The sequence below is a fragment of the Scyliorhinus canicula genome, chromosome 18, assembly GCF_902713615.1.
Source record: "Scyliorhinus canicula chromosome 18, sScyCan1.1, whole genome shotgun sequence".
NCBI lineage: Eukaryota > Metazoa > Chordata > Chondrichthyes > Carcharhiniformes > Scyliorhinidae > Scyliorhinus > Scyliorhinus canicula.
In genome coordinates this window covers 10,356,253-10,375,930 of record NC_052163.1, presented here as the reverse complement: position 1 = coordinate 10,375,930, position 19,678 = coordinate 10,356,253, and the positions used below count along the sequence as shown (strand labels likewise).

Here is a 19,678-nt window from a genome sequence, read left to right as displayed (position 1 = left end):
CCGATGGTGCGCAAGTGGGTGATGGAGGGGGAGGGGGCAGCATGGAAACGGATGGAGAGGGCGTCCTGTGGAGATACAAGCCTGGGGGCCCTGGTAATGGCGCCGTGGCCGCTCCCTCCTACGAGGTATACCACGAGTCCGGTGGTGGCGGCTACCCTCAAGATTTGGGGGCAGTGGAGGCGACATAGGGGAGCTCGATGGAGGCTCCGTTAAGGGGGAACCATAGGTTCGTCCCGGGGAACATTGATGGGGGATTTCAGGGTTGGCACAGAGCGGGCATCAGACAGCTGAGGGACCTGTTTATTGATGGGAGGTTTGCGAGCCTGGGGGAGTTGGAGGAGAAATTTGGGCTCTCCCCGGGAAACATGTTCAGGTATCTGCAGGTAAAGGCATTTGCTAGACGGCAGGTGGAGGGATTCCCTTCTCTTCCCGCGAGGGGGGTGAGTGACAGGGTGCTTTCGGGGGTCTGGGTCGGAGAGGGGAAGATATCTGATATCTACAAGGTTATGCAGGAGGTGGAGGAGGCGTCAGTAGAGGAGCTGAAAACTAAGTGGGAGGGGGAACTGGGGGAACAGATCGAAGACGGGACATGGGCTGATGCCCTGGAGAAGGTTAATTCTTCCTCCTCGTGTGTGCGGCTTAGCCTCATCCAATTCAAGGTGCTGCACCGGGCCCACATGACTGGGACGAGGATGAGTAGGTTCTTTGGGGGTGAAGACAGGTGCTCGGGGAGTCCAGCGAACCATGCCCATATGTTCTGGGCATGCCTGGCACTGGAGGAGTTCTGGAAAGGGGTGGCGAGGACGGTGTCAAGGGTGGTGGGATCCAGGGTCAAGTCAGGCTAGGGACTCGCGATTTTTAGGGTTGGGGTGGAGCCGGGAGTGCAGGAGGCGAAAGAGGCCGGTGTGCTGGCCTTTGCGTCCCTAGTAGCCCGGCGAAGGATTTTGCTACAATGGAAGGATGCAAGGCCCCCAAGCGTGGAGACCTGGATCAATGACATGGCGGGTTTTATTAAGCTAGAGACGGTCAAATTCGCCCTGAGAGGATCGATACAGGGGTTCTTTAGGCGGTGGCAACCTTGCCTCGACTTTCTGGCTCAACGATAGGGTACTGGGACAGTAGCAGCAGCAACCCGGGGGGGGAGGGAGGGAAGGGGGGAGGTGATACATGCGTTGATACGGTCTGGGGGGTGTTACAGTTTTTATGGGTTATTTTGTTGCATTTCATTGTTTGTTATATTTTATATTTTCTGTAAAAAATTCCAATAAAAATTATTTTAAAAAAAAACAAATTTAGCAACCATAACATCGGTTCAGCATCCAAATTATTTTCATAAATTGCAAAGTGTTGAGGCCCAAGCACTGATCTTTGTGGTACAATACTCATCACATTCTGCCAACCAGAAAATGACCCACTTATCCCTCTTTGGTTTCCCGTTAGCTAGCCAATCTTCTATCCATACCAATATATGTTAACTCCTACATCATGAGCTTTTATTTTTGACAATAACCTTTGATGAAGCACCTTATCAGAATCCTTTAAGGAATATTTAAAATGAAAAATAGTTATTTCATATTATGATCTTCTTTATCCTGGTTACAAATATATAGGATCCACATGGCTAACAGAAAGGATAAATATCACAACACCCAAACCGGATTAATAATCATGGGAACCCCGATTGCACCTTTAAATAATCTCATAACTGAGGAGCTTTAGCATAACCTGAACTCTCTTATACATAATATGGTAACTTTTCCACACAATGGGGGGGGGTTAATCTTAAAGTTGAAGTGAATCTTTAATACATAAAAATAACAAAGTTTAAAATACAGAATAGACTCAAAAACTGGAGCAGCTAGTTAAACATCAAAATAACAGTAACTGAATAGAATTAGAACTAATGGCAGTTAAATATGAATATACACCAGTAACAACTAATGACATCACAGTGCTTACTGATGACATCACCAATGGATTTAAATAAGAAGATGCATAATAATAACACTTTAGAACACATAACTAAATCTATCTGATCACAGATATTATATGTAGTAAGGCAGCAGGTCTGAAATCACAAAAGATAACCTGATCATGAAGAAAAACAAGTTATCACCACCTAATTGAAGCTACTTTTGGACTAATCTTGTGCTACTCACTTCAGTCCCATGGAGCTAAAGGCAAACATAGATTTAACTTCGATAGATCAGTAAAGGTTGGCAGCCAGAGGGGCTCATCATTTAAACTGGTTTTCTCTGCTGCCACCAGTCTATATAGCCCAAGGCAGCACGGTAGCAGTGGTTAGCACAAATACTTCACAGCTCCAGGGTCCCAGGTTCAATTCTCAGCTTACTAGGGGAATCCTTGTTAGTTTCTTTTCCTCCGCTTAGTTAAATGCTTAAATTCAGCAGGTTGCCACGTCTGATCTCAGCTTGGGTCACTGTCTGTGCAGAGTCTGCACGTTCTCCCCGTGTATCCATGGGTTGCCTCCGGGTGCTCCGGTTTCCTCCCAAAGTCCAATGTGCAGGTTAGGTGGATTGGCCATGCTAAATTGCCCTTTGTGTCCATACAAAAGTTTGGGTGGGGTTACTGGGACAGGGTGGAGATGTGGGCTTAGGTAGGGTGCTCGTTTGAAGGGCTGGTGCACCCTCGATGGGCCGATAGGCCTTCTTCTGCACTGTAGATTCTATGAAATGCACTGTTCAGGCTGCAGCTTTATTTCTAGCAACAATGCTATGACAAGTGGTTGCTGATGTCAGAGCTTTGCTTTTTGTTCCACCCATCTCTCTGGACCTTAAAAGACATGTACTAGTGTCTTGTCTGCCTAAATTTCTTTCTCTGATAGGACAGGACAATGTTTATGCTTGCATTTTACATGTGGTCTTGGAATACATTGGTTGCAAAATTCAACTTGACATTTATGCACATTCATGGTTCATTGTTTGTTTGTTCACATAAATGAAGAGTAGCACTTTTGTTTGAAAAATAGCATACCTAAGCCACGCTAACATTACCTAATCTATAAGATAAGAGATCAAGTTCATCCGCATATTGAATGAAAAGTAGCATCAGCTTCCCAGATGGTTCATCTGTTTAATACTAGTGTGTCAGTGGTGTGTTATCTGATCTCAAGTGAGACTCTAGAAGGGATACTACAATTGATCCCAGCACACCAATCTTGCAGGGGGAGTGTAAAATTAATTTAGGGTTCTCGCTTCCGATTACCATCGAAGCACTGCTAGAAATGCACAATGACACGGACCAAAACCGAGCTCAGTCTTGATGTGGCCAATTAATATCATGGACATGGGAGGATGCATAATTTCAACGCAAAGGTATCCATAGTAAGAAATCAGCGCCTTCTGGAGAGGAAGTCATTGCACAAGAGTAGCCACTGCTCATGAAATACAAATTGTTGGCAATTTTACTTTGCAAGTTTGCACCCTCCTGTAAACTTAGCTGAAACTACCCACTCTTTTCATTTAGAAACTCAGAGTTCACAGATCTCTGCACTAAGTTGTCTTTGCTGAATCCATTGCCCACCAAGTCAAACCTCACCTACCTGAATTCACCCTGTTGTGGCCTTGAAGTTGCATCATTCTCTAGTCTCACTATCTTACCTCGTTCTTCCTGGATCCCTCTTGCCCATGAAACCCATCTCTGATTCCCCAGAGCCCATTCTAAGTTACTAACCATTCATCATCCCTTGCTGCCCTCACATTAACTGACGATGCAAATGATTCCTTTTGCTCAGAGACCGACTCTATCCTTAAAAAGAAATCCATCCTCAACCCTTCTGTTCTTCGAAAACAGATGGCTTTTCTTCAATCACTTTCTTTAACAAAGCCCTTGAATTGTGGTGTAGCCTCCCAAATCCATTCCTACTTTTTTCACAATTCCATTTTTCATTTTCTCCAATCAGTTTTCCATCACTGCCACGGCATCAACATAGCCCAACTAAGATTGGACACAATATCTTCTGTGACTATGACAATTGCACATTGCCATCTGCAGTCTGACAGAAGAGTCAAGCACGCCATCTTTCAACGACTATTTTCTTTGGATGAGATGCTGGCGTTGGACTGGGGCGAGCACAGTAAGAAGTCTGTTCATCCGATGTCGCAGCGTATGAACGGATGAACGGACATCGGGCGACAATTGCCAGGCAGGAAAGTTCCCTTCCAGTTGGGGAACACTTCAGCAGTCAAGGGTGTTCAGCCTCTGATCTCCAGGTAAGCGTTCTCCAAGGCGGCCTTCAGGACGTGCGCCAACGCAGAATCGCCGAACAGAACCTTAGAGCCAAGTTCCGCACACATGAGTACGGCCTCAATTGGATTCATGTCACATTATAGTCACCCCCCACCATCTGACCTGGGTTTGTGAAATCCTACCAACTGTCCTGGCTTGAGACAATTCACACCTCTTTAACCTGAGATTACCCCTCTCTCTGGATCTGTAAAGACTTAACTCGAAGACAGAGGTTCAACTTCCGACATGAATGTTGACAATGCCCAGCTTTGCTTCCAGCACATCTCTTTACTACTTCACTTGCTTTGTATTGTCAGGCGCGTCCAATATCCAGTCTTAAATGAACATTCGCCTCCAGTTAAACATTATGAACCCTTCATCTTTGACCTCTATTACAAACTCTCTACTTGGTCATCAACTAAATCCCTTGCCCAACTACCGTATCAGACTGAAACGGATTGTTCACAACCTTGAAGTCTTAATCAAGCTTGAATTGAACTTCCAACTCCATATCCACTCCTTTACAAAACCCATCTACTTCACCTTCGCAGCACGGTCTGCCTCTGTTGCTACTTCAGTTGATCTGCCGCTGAAACCCTCATTCATGCTGATGTCACCTCTGCAGTTAACTATTTGTCAGCCTCTATTCTTATCTTATCCAAAAATTTTTTGCATGTATTATAGTATTATAGAACAGTACAGCACAGAACAGGCCCTTCGGCCCTCGATGTTGTGCCGAGCAATGATCACCCTACTTAAACCCACGTAACCTGTATACCCGTAACCCAAGAATCTCCCCATTAACCTTACACTACGGGCAATTTAGCATGGCCAATCCACCTGTTCTGTTCTACACATCTTGTCCGCTAAGGTTCAATGACTCCTGGTTCCCTGTTTCTTCAAGTTTAAAATTTTCATCCTTGGATATAAACCCGTTTCTTTTTGATACCTTCTCCAGTCCTACAACTCTAAATTCCATAACGAGCCCCAAACTTTGTGTTCCTCTGACTCTGGGTCTCTTAAGTATTCCTTCTCCTCCATTAACTCCGCTAATTTACAGTAGTGCTTTCAGTCACCTAGACACACATCACTAAAATACCCTGCCTAAAATATTCCACTTCACTATTCCCCGGTCTTCCTCCAAGGCCCTCTTTAAATCATGTTTGACTACTTTCTCGTGGTCACCCTTCGCAACTTGGTGTTCTTTGGCTTAGCCTGCATTTTCTTCATACTTCACCCTTCTGAAGTATCGAGACTTCTGTTGTGGCTCTGTCCTAGAGTAATCAATTTTGTCTCACTCTCATCCACCATTGTTCTGTCCACATTATGCAATGAAGTGGAAGCTCATTGTGCAATATGAAACCATAAACTATGAATAAACAAGACTACGAATAAACAAGACTGAATAAACAAGAATATGAATAAACAAGACAAAAGCAATGTCAAGTATTCACAGTTTATTCAGCTCCTTTTGCTAATGTCAAATGAAGTCTATATTTTCAGAAAAAAGTTCATGGCAATTAATGAAGGTCCTGACGGTTCAGGTCTGTGACAGATTTAACTTTTACACAGTAAGGATGGACAAATTAAGAAAAAGCCAAACGTGTGAAATTCTCAAAATAAGGCAGTTGCTAAATTTTGTGCATTCCAAATGTGCCAAAAGGAAAATTGGAAAGTTCTATATTTCTATTTGAAAATCTCTCAATATTTTGTATGCAGCAGAATTCTCAATGTAACCAGCAACAATTGATTTAATGAAAGTGCCTTCATGAAGGATGCTTGATTAACACTCCTGAAGATGCTGAAGTTTATTGACTGGGCAACAGGTGGACTTGGGTAACTTTGCAAAATCAGAATCAGGCCTTCTACTTGATTCAATTAATTATGCCTCATAGATTTGGATACACTGGATAATCTAGGCAAAGGCAGAGGGCTGTTCAAAGTCAACCAGGTTGGTGTGGGATTGGAATAACAGAAGAAAGACTAGGTAGATACAATAGCAGATTTCCTTCCCTGAACAATGTTAATCAATTGGGTTTTAAAATCAACAGCTGTTTTGTCATTTTTACTGACTTTACTGCTTTTCACTTCCAGATTTTTTGAACCAAATTAAAATTCTCACTTTCTCTAGTCAAGGTTTCTCGATTACATAGAACATACAGTGCAGAAGGAGGCCATTCGGCCCATTGAGTCAGCACTGACTCACTTAAGCCCTCACTTTTATCCCCGTAACCCAATAACCCCTCCTAACCTTTTTGGTCACTATGGGCAATTTATCATGGCCAATGCACCTAACCAGCACGTCTTTGGTCTGTGGGAGGAAACCGGAGCACCGGCGGAAACCCACGCAGACATGGGGAGAATGTGCAGACTCGGTACAGACAGTGACCCAGCGGGGAATCGTACCTGGAACCCTGGCGCTGTGAAGCCACAGTGCTAGCCACTTGTGCTACTGTGCTGCCCAACTACCAATAACATAACCACTACATTACCATAACCATACTGAAAAAATTTGAAGACAAGGCCAAACAATGGGCCATAATCTGTGGGTTTCCCATCATTGAATTTTTTTTGGGGGGGGGATGGTGTGTGTGTTCTCCAAAGATGTACTGGAGAATCCCTCTCAGAAGTTCCCAGGCAATCATGTTGCACTGGGAACCATCTGACAAAGCAATTAAAATTGCTCACTCCAGATGGTCCAGCCAGGGTTATGCTAAATGTTACTCAGATAGACAGTTAGAAGAAATAACCCCCCCTCCCCACCATTGTATTCCTTACTGGCTTAACTTTTCCCTGGTATTTTCCCTCACCCCTCCTCCTCCACCCCCCATGCCCCCATCCTGGCCCCATGGTAGTCCAGTACCATTAGATGCACAGAGGCCATGCCCCTCTTTTTTTATGGCAGTTGTTGCCGGGAAGCAAGTACGTTTAAAGGGCCCAGTGAAACTGACAGGCCAGGGAGAAGATGCATCCAAAATAATTGGGTGGAATTTTGGTTGTTGCGCGATCCAGCCTGGCAGGAGTCACGGATAAGTATGAAAAAAATTCTGACAACCAACCTGACATTAATTTAAAACAATGCTACATATAACAGCCACTATGCTTAAAAAGTTCATTGGCTGTAAAATTATTTGGGACATCCGATGTACCAATATGCAGTTAATTTTTGTATATTAAGTAGTTTTAAACTTTACTTGTACATGGCAAAAATAACACACTTCAGATTTTTATGTAACAGAATTTCTTTTTAACAATTAGCACACCATCACATCCATAGAGTGACATTCTGATGACATACTTAATGATCCACATCTTCAAGGCTCCAGAAAAGTTCTTGGACACTCGTCAGATCATTAAAATAAAACACAAACGCCAAAATTTTGTCTTTTAATAATAGATTTCAATGGTATTTGATTAAAACTATTAAAACCTTACTTTATTTTGTGAACTTGGATAACAGCTGCACGCCTTTACTCTATCATATAATCAGACAATTTAAACAAGTCCCAGCTGTGGAAACACAATGATACACTGTACTAACGTGTGTAGTAATAATGAATGGCTGGCTACATTCTAATCTGAATAATGCTCTCAACTGCTCTTATTGCCAGATTCCCCTTCCCTCCTCCAGAGACCGACTGCATTCCAATTACACTTATGACTGGAATGAAACTGTTTCAGACAAAAACACCAGTCTCCAATCTCCTAACAGCATACAGTAGTACATTATAAGCAGCATATTACTAAGCATTAGAGTTTCACATTATGTAGTTGAATAATCGAGGCTTGCAAGAGTTTTAACTGAACGAAATAAGTTTGCAACCTGCTGGACTGGGTGGCCAGGAGGAGCACAATTTTAACTAAATTAAGAAAAGTTTAAGCAGGAAAAGAGGCAGGCACTTGCATGGTTCCTTGGTTAATGCTGATGGCTGTTCTTTTAAAAATAAAAACAGTGTGAATGGTATTTTAATTTCAAGCACATCAATTTCAATTAAATCAATCTCGGTGACAGAATGTCAAGTATTTTTCTAAAAATAATGTAATTAAGAACGGAATAAAAACTACAATGGAATAGCGACTTCCTTGCCCCAAGCATAAAAAAACATTTCTGCAAACTGTACTAAATTATTTCATATTACCGTGTTCAACTAAAAAGTACTGTTATCCAGTTAAACATCTGAAATACACTTCATAGAGAGATAGATGCAATGCTATGTGACTAACGGTGTGGTAACAGGGCCTCCAACTTAATACTTTTCTTTGTATAAGCAAGGAATTATTTTTCTTTCCATGGGCTTACACCACCCGACAGTCCAGCCAAGCAGGAAACCTGCTCCTCCTCTGCCTCTGCTGGTTGCTCTATGGCCAACTGCTTAAAAGTGCGCAAGAGCTGTCCATTTCAATATGTTCTCCTGTTTTTCATCCCTTCCTTTAGGGAAACCCCTGACTTCCATTTGGCACAAATGGTTGATCGGATATTCAGGGTGTCAAGAAACAAAACGTTGCCCCTGCGCTCCAATGGAAAACCTTACCTCCGCATTTAATGCCTAACAGGCAAATGTTGAAAGAAAGGTAATTCAATGGAATAAAAGCACTGGAATATTGACACAGATGTGAGCAACAGCTCTCTATTGCCCAATTCAGTGTACTCCTAAATTCAAACTAAACAATTGTGAGATTTGTGCATACAGCCCCACTGCAGCATAGTACAAGGAGAGAAATATTTTTAAGTTACCCAGAATTTGCGCAGTTTCTAATGGTATTGGAAAAGGTTGCCTAGCTCTCCCCCATGAGATTGGTCTGGGCATGGAAGGAACTTCGGTGGTGGTTTTAAACGGTACAAATATTTATAATACACTGTAAAAGTTAAACCACAAATGGACCACAGCAGGCAACATGCCTGACAAGGGCAGATTTGTCTAGCCTGGCAGTTCCAATAATTTAGCCTGTGTTCTCTTATTCCCAAAACCAAAATTATGAGAATATTTCTTTTGAATGAATAGTAACCTAATTAACAACAGCAGAAATGTATTTTAAAAAGTAAAATGATTAGGAATATATGAATTCCTAGTTGATAATATACCAATATTCGTCTAGACACATTTTTTGATCTACAAGAGAGTCAAGGGGTTAGGGAGGCAGGCAAGAAAGTGGAGTTAAGGCCACAAACAAAATCAGCCATGATCTTATTAATGGCAGAGGAGGCTCAAGGGCCTGAATGGCCTACCCATGTTCACCTTCTGCTACCCCAGTGACAGCATGGTACAACAATAATGGTGTCAGTGACTAGTCATTGGAATCAATCTCTGCAAGACACTACGCCAAATAGATTTGGTTTAAATTTCCAACGGCATTCAGCTTCAAATCTTTCTGCATCGTCACCTGAAGTGTATTGAAAATTAATGTGGATAATATAATAGAAGAAATTGAAACCAGACAACATCATGCAATTCCCAAATATAATGCTGAAAACCTCAAGACTGCAGAGTGTGTGGGAGCAGTATGAAACAATAAATCCCCCCCCCCCCCATCTTCACAATGCAAAACAAATCTGGAAAGAGCTATGGAAGTATTAATGAGATCCACAGAGAATTCCGCTGACTGCTATTCCTTTGCTGTGGAAGTATCTTGGGTATGCTTTCTTTAGGCGCAGTGGTTAGCATTGCTGCCTACGGCGCTGAAAACCCAGGTTCGAATCCCGGCCCTGGGACACTGTCCGTGTGGAATTTGCACATTCTCCCCGTGTCTGCGTGGGTTTCACCCCCACAACCCAAAGATGTGCAGGATAGGTAGATTGGCCACTCTAAATTGCCCCTTAATGGGGAAAAATAATTGGGTACTCTTAAAAAAAAAAGATTTTCATAGATCTTTTGCATGTCTGAAAGTTTACTATTACAGAGAAGTAAAACGTGTAATTTTTTTTCCAAGACAGTGCATTTCTCAGTTCAAAGGGCTGTTTGTGCATTAGAAAAAAGGGACAGATTTATCGGGATAGCAAAGGTGAGTGCTCAGATTGGCCCATAAAAAAAGCTCTGACCACATACAGACACTTAGCAGTTTTATATAATTATATGGTATCACACTAAATGTTGAGGAAAAAATTGACTGAAGAATCAAAGTTTCTAGTGTTGAATATCTATTTCAGACTGATGAAGGGCTGGCACTTTCTTCCATCAAGCAGTTAATTTCCACCATATATACAGAATGAATTCAGGTATTATCTACTGGAACATTTCAAACCTACATCAACTAGAATTGGAAATTAGGCGTCACAGTAGTGCAGTGGTTAGCACTGCTGCCTCATGGCACCGTGGACCCAGGTTTGATCCCGGTCCCGGGTCACTGTCCTTGTGGAGTTTGCACATTGCCCCCGTGTCTACGCGGGTTTCACCCCCACAAACATGTGCAGGGTAGGTAGATTGGCCACATTAAATTGCCCCTTAATTGGCAATTTATTTATTTTTTTTAAACTAGAACTGGAAAATGATCTATTATTCCAGGTTCTGAGCACTTGCTCAGGTTAACACTGCTGCCTCACCCCACCAGGGACCTGGGTTGAATTCAGGACTTGGGTAACTGAGTATGCTGAGTTTGCACGTTTTCCCGTGTCTGTGTGGGTTTCCTCTGGGTGCTACGATTTCCTCCCACAATCCACAGACGTGCAGGTTAGGTGGGGTTACAGGGGTGAGAGGAGCTCATGGGAGGTGCTCTAGTGGAAAGTTGGTGCAGAGTCAATGGACCTAATGGCCTCATTCTTCACTGTAGGGATTCTATGAATTAGTCAGTAGAAGGGCTGCCTTATTCCTTGAACTACACATTGGTATTAGTTCAGAAGGACAGCAGCAGCATGGCTTGCATATTGCGAGTATACTCTACAAAGGCCTTGGAAGACATTTTTAAAAAGGCTCTAAAATAATCTCTCTTTCATTCCTTCAGAATCCTGCATCCAATGTTCCCATTAAGGTTCACAGCCATGCAGCAAACCGCAGGTTCTTGTACAGGATGAGCATAGGACTGAGGAAGAAGAACCCTTTGCTCCTCGAGCATGCTCCACCATTTGATAAGTTCATGGCTGATCTGAATGTGAACTAGACTCCACTTTCTTGCCTGCATTCCTTTAACCCTTGTCTATCAAAACTCTGTCTAACTCAACCCTGAATAAATTCAAAGACCCAGTCACCGCTGCCCTTCAGGGAAAAGAGTCATCAGCTTGGCATCACATAAGGGGTGTGATAGCACATAATTGGGGTGGTTGTTAATGGGTTAGTAATCCAGAGTCCTAATCTAGAGTACATAAATTCAAATCTGACCATGGGGAATTTAAATGAAACTATTTAAATAAACCTGGAATAAAATACCAATATCAAAATTAGTGGAACTACCAGATCGTCACAAAACCCATCTATCTGGTTCGTTAATAGCTTTTAGGGAAGGATATCTGAAAATGAAACTGAAAATCGCTTATTGTCACGAGTAGGCTTCAATGAAGTTACTGTTAAAAGCCCCTAGTCACCACATTGTGACACCTGTTTGGGGAGGCTGCTATGGGAATCAAACCGTGCTGCTGGCTTGCCTTGGTCAGCTTTAAAAGCCAGCGATTTAGCCCTGTGTGCTAAACCAGCCCCTAAATCTAGCAAGCCACTCAGTTTAATTCAAGACATTTCACTGCCATTTATTCCAGAACCGTAAATGCTGGCCTTGTCAGCAATGCCCACATCCCAGAAATTAAAAATAACAAAAACATACGGTTGTTTTTAGTCACAGCAAGATACAAAAATACTACTGATAGTCCAGTAATGCATAAAGTATCAATGAGATTAACCAGCAACACAGCCAAAATTCACCAATCGCAGCTCACCACTCTATTTTTTTTCTTTTTAAAAAAAATTTAGAGTGCCCAATTCATTTTTTCCAATTAACGGGCAATTTAGCATGGCCAATCCACCTACCCTGCACATCTTCGGGTTGTGGGGGCGAAACCCACACAAACACACGGACAGTGACCCAGAGCCGGGGTCAAACCTGGGACCTCGGCGCAGTGAGACGGCAGTGCTAACCACTGCGCCAGGCACATCACTCTTAATTTGACACTAGAAATATCCAAAGAAAAAATAAAATCAGGGGAACGCTCAAATAACCTTGCGGGCATTATGGGACATTGCACATGGTGTTACATTTTTAGAAGCATGGAAAAGAGGTCTTATATAATCCTTTCATCTAGGAAAGGTAGCAAGCTATCAGACTTAACTTATCAACCTCATCAAAGACATGTTCTTTGGGTTCAAGTTCTACTCAAATTTGAGCACATAACGTAATCAGACACTTCAGTGCAGGACCAATAGAGTGATAACCTAATCAGACACTTCAGTGGAGTACCAATAGAGTGCTGTACTATCGGAAGCACTATCTTTCCTCTTAGGTTTACATAAAAGATCTCAATGTTATTTGAAAGGAAGGAGGGGAGTTTTCCCACTGTCAGCACTTATTCCTGAAGCAACAGTACAAAAACAGATTGCTTGGTCATTTACCACATTGATATTTGCAGGACTCACTGCGCAAAATGGTTGCTACATTTCCATAAATTCTGATGGTAACTATATCTAAAAAGTGCTTCAGTAATAATGAAGCACTTTGGGATATCCAGAGATCATGAAAAGTACTATAAATACACATCATTTATTTTTTGCAGTGCATGGAGATTATAGAAGTGAGGAGTGTAAAGCAAATAGTTACAAATATAACATTACCCTGGAATCACGGTAAACCTATTAACTTCTCATTTGGAGTTCCAGGTCTCAGCCATTGTATTATGAGCACGAACGAGTGGAAGCTTTGAGCTGGCTGCTCGTGAGTCACAAAGCAACAACAGAAATTTCTCCACTAGCATTAGGAATGTCTTGTACTGCTTAGCAATAAATCCATGAAATTCCCAGCTGAATTCTGTAATCCCGGAATTTAGGTATACAATGCTATAAATCTGCAGTATGCTTCAAGAGGAATACAAGATAAATATTCTGTACCAATTTACGTCAAATTTGTCTTTCGTTCTAAGATAAGTATTTAAGAAATCAGAGGTATGCGAGAAACCTTTGATTAAACACAGTTTTTATACAGATTTATATAGATATAATTTGCCATACTGAAAATGGAGTTGCACACATAACTCATTACTGACTAGTAGTGCATATAGCTTTAATATTAAACTGCAACTCAGGCAATTGAAGTTCTTACATCGCCCCCAATGCTTAGTGAGATTCTTGTTTGCACACAAAGGGGAAATTGACAAGTGCATAGTCATAGCCTTATTGAAATAGCAGCAAGACAATGAGAATACATGAAAACGTTATTGAAGCATAACACAAATTTACATAGCACCTTATTGTAGTAAACACAGTATGTACTTGGAAGTAAATCATTAGCATACAACATCTTTGATTTCAGCAGCACTGGAATAGATTCAACAAACTGACCACAATGGAGGAACGGGGGCATTGTGCTCAGTATAAAATCAATTTTCCACAATTCAGCAAGTAGCTGAGTGGCAAAGGCTTGGGAGTTTGCACTCTGGAGCTGAGGGATAGATTAGTCTTTTTTTTTTAATTCACAAATATTATTTGACAATTCTAAGACCGCTATGCAACAGTACATGGGAAAACTATCAATCTCAAAGAAAAGAGATGAAAAAAATGCAACCATCACCATGAAAAATTATCTGTGCACCATCACTTGCGAATCATGGATTTCTTTTAAAATTACATTTTTAGGGCAGCACGGTGGCCTAGTGGTTAGCACAGCCGCCTCACGGCGCTGAGGTCCCAGGTTCGATCCCGGCTCTGGGTCACTGTCCGTGTGGAGTTTGCACATTCTCCCCGTGTCTGCGTGGGTTCTGCCCCCACAACCCAAAAAAATGTGCAGAGTAGGTGGATTGGCCACGCTAAATTGCCCCTTGATTGGAAAAAATAATTGGGTAATCTAAATTTTTTATTTTTTTTTTAATTACATTTTTAATACAACAGAGCACCCGCTAATCCAAGCTGGAACTAGTTAATTGAATGAGATGCTGATGGCATTTGACGAGTACTGTGAGCAACCATTTAGGTTGAAAGTAAGAACCAGCTTTCAATTACAACATCAAGTTTACTAATTAGCAGCGGAAGCAGCAACTGAAGTGTGGAGTTGGGTTAGAAAAAAAATTGCCACTTAATATTGCAACCCAATCCTGGAAGAGTAGAGAAGAATGGTGTTCTATCCTCTAGCAGCACTAAACTACCACAGAATCTTTCCGCCAATTTAACCAACTAATAAGCTATTGCTGCAAACTAAGATTTTTGATCTGGAATAGTTTACTTGCCATGCATACAGTTCCGGTCTGTGGGCTAGTGGTATATTTGCATTTCTGAAAGAATTTTATAGATATAAAAAGGTCAACATTTACAGTTGATGTAAGTTTTTACACAGTCTAGAAATTAAACCAATCATGTTAGTTCTAATATCTCACGCATGACCTATGGGGTGGGGATGCTGGTCTACCTGGTGCTCCTTACAGAGTACAAGCTCCCCCTCTAGGGGAGGGTCGCCCAATTACCCAGTGCATACAACAGTAAGCTACCAGAGAGGAACCCAGTAAGGGTCTATCAGGAAGTACATGTAATTTGTTTGTAAATAGTTCTCACTTTTACTCGGTGTGGACACCCCATGTCCTTATTAAACTGGTGGCGAGGATGGATTTGTACCCGCACATGCTCAGCACAATGGATTCTAGGAGTACACCCGGCTTCCATTCGGTGTATCCTCAGCGACTGGGAGAACATCATGTGGATTGCCATGTGTTGCACTTTATCTAGCTGACCTGTTGGTCACAGGGGACACGGTGCTGAAACGGTTTTCCGAGTATGGGGTCCGCCTGCGCCGTAAGAAGTGCATGTTACATGCAAAAGAGGTGATCGATCTATTTAGAATAATCGGGTGGACTAGCATGGCTTACACCCGGTCACTGAGGCGATGCGGGCAATCAAAATGGCCCCCAACCACAAGAAGTCACAGAACCTCACTCTTTCCTAGGATTAGTGAATTATTATTGACTCTTCGTTCCGAATCTGACGACAATTCTCGTCCCCTTCCACTTGCTTTTGAAAAAACATCAGCCATGGGCCTGGGGTACGGACCAGGATACAGCATTTGACAAGGTGAAGCAGCGGTTATCTTCTTCAGGGGTGTTGACACATTTTGACTGAAACCATTGTACATCACATGCGATGCTTCGCTATATGGCACCGGGGCAGTTTTGGCCCTTTGAATGGACGACGGCCGTGACCGCCCAATCTCTTTCGTCTCCCGGATGTTGGCAGTGAGATAAAAATAAAACGAGATCGAAAAAGAAGGTCTGGCGGTCATATTAGGTGTAAAGCAGTTCTGTCAATAGGTCTATGGCAGTCATTTTTTAAATCTTCACTGATCACAAGCCATGGCTAAGCCTCTTCCATGAGGACATGGTGATCCCGCCAATAGCGTCTGCAAGGATTTAGCGCTGGGCTATGTTATTGACTGTTTACAAATACTCTTTCGAGTTCCTCCCAGGGACCCAAATTGCGCAGGCTGATGTATTGGGGCCGGTTTAGCACACACTGGGCTAAATCACTGGGCTAAAAAGCAGACCAAGCAGGCCAGCAGCACGGTTCAATTCCCGTACCAGCCTCCCCGAACAGGTGCCGGAATGTGGCGACTAGGGGCTTTTCACAGTAACTTCACTGAAGCCTACTTGTGACAATAAGCGATTTTCATTTTCATTTCATAGAGCCCTCCTCCCCTGCAGGTAGAGTCCGTGAACGCTCCGATGGCGGACAATGTGATTGTTGTCCTGAACTTTGTGGACTCCCTGTCCCTCACTGCCTAGTCAGTTCGTGACTGGATGCAAACCAACCCTGTTCTCACTAAGCTGCGACATCTGGTGCTGTGCAATGGGCAGCATCGGCAGCTACCAGCGGGATTGAAGGATTTCTCCTCAAAGTTGTCCAGGTTGACCGTGGAGGGCAGCATCCTCCCATGGGACACCAGGGCTGTTGTGCCGGCAAGGGACAGGCTGCCGTGCTGAAGGATCTTCACAATGGACATTCCAAAGTGTCCAAAATGAAAATGCTGGCATGAAGCTACGTTTGGTGGCCTGGGTGGGACAGGATATTGAGACGTTGGTCCAGCAGTGCTCCATTTGTCAAGAGCACCAGAATCTCCCTGCGGCAGCGCTCCTGCACCCTTGGGAGTGGCCAGGGCACCCTTCGGCCCATGTGCATGCCAATTTTTCCCTTCCCTTTCTGGGTTTGATGTTTCTCGTCCTGGTGAATGCCACTCCAAAGTGGCTGGAGGTCCACGAGATGGCAACGGTCAACTCCTGGGCAACCATCGTGTGGTTATACCATCTGGTATCAATAGTTTGGCAGAGAGGGCCATGCAGACAATTAAACGGGGGCTTAAGAGACGTCCAGCTCGATGGACACACAACTGGCAAGGTTTTTACTCGTACAGGACTACGCCACACGCAGTAACATGGGGAACCCCCGCAGAGATGTTAATGGGTCTCATACTTCGTACAGGACTCAGTTTTATTCTGCTGGACATCGGCACAAAGGCAAATCGCCACTAAGATTCGCAAGGGCGTTCGTTGCCCAGTTTGACATCGGCCTCTTCGCCACTTCACACCTGACAACACAGTGTTCGTTCGTAACTTCAACCACAGTGCTCACTGATCTCTGGGATTGTCATCCATCCAACGGGACCGGTCTCATATCCAAGCTCAGGTCCGGGGACAATGCATGACAACAACTTACATTCACATCCCACCTTAACCATAGAAATATACATCAAGACACTTCACAGAAGTGCAGTCAAAGGTGAATGCTAGCCAAAGGACACATTGGAAGAGGTGAACAAAAGCTTGGTTAAAGATGTGGGGTTTTTTTTAAAGCCTTTTTATGAGAGTTTTCAACTTTTACTAAAATTGCATCAAACAAAACAAAAAATATAGCCATAGTTAACAATAAACAACAGGTGCAGAGCACATCAATGGTCAATGCAAGAATGGGAACCAAAATATATTCCCTTCGTGGATATAAGATCCATCTGCACCAGAACAGGATACAGGCTACGTAATCAGAAATCAAAATGACAGGAGGAAGAAAACAATATCCCAAGAACCCCAGAGCTAAAGGGGAAATTGACTGACACTACCAGCACAAATTACACTCTTCTCCAGGCCCAGGCCAGAACAGGCAGTCTGGAACTACACGATGATGCGGAGAGGACTAGGCACCGGCAAGTTAAATCTGAATCCAGGTACTCAAAAAAAAGAATACACCCATTCTGCAGGATGCTTATCACTGACCCCGGAGCTGAGCTTGGCCTAATCTGGAACTGTCACCAAATAAAAACTCAGGAGAATTAGGCCCCAAGGATTACCATCACACCCGGCAGTCACAAAGAAGATGATCCACATCAGAAGAAACAGCTGACTTGTCCCCAAATGGGAAACGGGTAGGGTGCCAACAATAGTAAGACGGCAACTAACACTGGGGGACCTTCCTCAAACATAGCGAGCACAAAACTAATCCCATCAACCAGTACCCCCAACCCTCTGGTTCTGCTGCTCCTCCCACCAGGGATTCATTAGGATAAAGGGACTGTACACAAATTCCAAACTCAAAAGTCCATATTGTGATATCAACCCATTAAATCAGGACAACCAATGGTGCAGGACAACACACCCAAATTATTCACTTCCCTGCAAGCAAATATATTGACATCAACACACAACATATAAATATCAGGGAGCATTCACAGTCCAAGATAAAGACTTCTCCACCAGCACACCAAGAAAGCAGAATCAAAGATAAAGCAACTTGTGCCTTGACGACCCGTGCCGCAATGTCAAAACATTCAGACTGATTAATATCCAATCGCAAGCAGTCATCATCTTTCGGTATACATCATCAGGGTGGGAGCCTCCCAAAGGCAGCTGTACCACTGAATACAAGGCCCCGCCCCATCTCCTTCCAGCCGCCACAGGTCAACGAGGGGCCCAAGCATTTTGTCTCGAATCAATAGTGGCAAAACACGGACCAATAAATCTTGAAATACAGCAAAAAGCACATAAAACAAGACAAAACATAAAATAAACGTGCATGCGGATTTTTTTTTAAAAGGCCAAAAGGCAAGCAGAGCCGGAGCTTGCGGAAAAACAGCCGCTCCTGTGCTCACATCACGTGACGCTCTTCTTCACTCTCTTCCCCCCTCCCCCAAAAGATGTGTTTTAGAGGAGAAGGTTTTGATGGAGCAGACATAAAAGTGAAAAGGTGTGGGCGGCACGGTGGTTAGCACTTCTGCCTCACGGCACTGAGGACCCGTGTTCGATCCCGGTCCCAGGTCACTGTCCGTGACTGTGTGGGTCTCATCCCCACAACCCAAAAAGATGTGCCAGGTAGGTGAATTGGCCACACTAAATATTGCCTATAAAGTTTGGCGGGGGATTGGATACTCTAAATCTATATATATTTTTTAAAGTGCAACGGCCGACAGATTCATTGACTCTCAGGTGGACGTAGTTTGGAGCATTCGGTCAGATTTTAATGTCTGTGAGCAACAAAAATGTATTCGATAGATCAAAACCAATCAAGTACCCACTCCCAGATGCTCAAGACAAACAAGAAAACAAAAGATAGTTTAGTAGTTTGGAGATGCCAGACTACTAATAGATAATGGTAAAGTCACCGTAGTCCCAGATGACCATTAGTTGCTTTCCCCTTCGAGGAGGAGAGGTGACTTGTGGTGATTTCACCTGAGGATCACCACACCTCCGGCGAGGGACAAGGTTGAGAAGGCGGGCCTTATAAATAACCTCAGCTGGTACAGATACTCTTAATCATGGTAGACCCAACATCTAATCCTTAAACCATGTGCTCCGACCTGTAAGCACAAGGGTGTGGGTGAGAAGGAGGGATTGCGTCTTGGATGGCTTGTGGAAGAAACTAGATTGATCTCCTCTCTGATTATTCCAAAAGCATAAACTAAGTCGCATTGAGCATCAATGGAAATCACGAGCTGTAACACTGGCTACACATTGAGGAGAACATACAATATAATCCTCAGAAAATGGAAAATAGGAACAGTTGTTAAAAGCCAGCGGCCTGAAAACAAAGATCACTGTTGGCTATTTTGAAAATGATGGTTGGGAGGTAGTGAGTTGTCCCATGTCTTACGTACACAATCTATATCAGGATCAGCAGTTGTTACAGACACCCACTGTTCATTTTCCTATAAGAGAGGTACTTAATTCACTGTAAAGACTACAAGGCTACTTTAACCAAAATAAAATAAGGGAATATTTTTCTTTTCCTGGAAAAAAACCCAGCATGAATTATCATGATCTGGCGCCGAGTCCAGT

General features: G+C 43.2%; 1 protein-coding gene across 2 annotated transcripts in view; it reads right to left on the bottom strand.

Moving 5' to 3' along the window:
• Nucleotides 1-19,678, bottom strand: part of smurf2 (SMAD specific E3 ubiquitin protein ligase 2) — a 241,286-nt gene that overhangs the window by 147,025 nt on the left and 74,583 nt on the right. Inside the window, exon 1 of one of the 2 annotated variants that reach the window (XM_038777046.1) lies at nt 14,600-14,621. The exons of the other annotated variant lie outside the window; for it this stretch is intronic. Coding sequence (XP_038632974.1) covers nt 14,600-14,606 — 7 coding nt within the window. The 5' untranslated portion in view covers nt 14,607-14,621. Of the gene's footprint in view, nt 1-14,599; nt 14,622-19,678 lie in introns of those variants that run through there. 2 annotated transcript variants of the gene reach the window in all.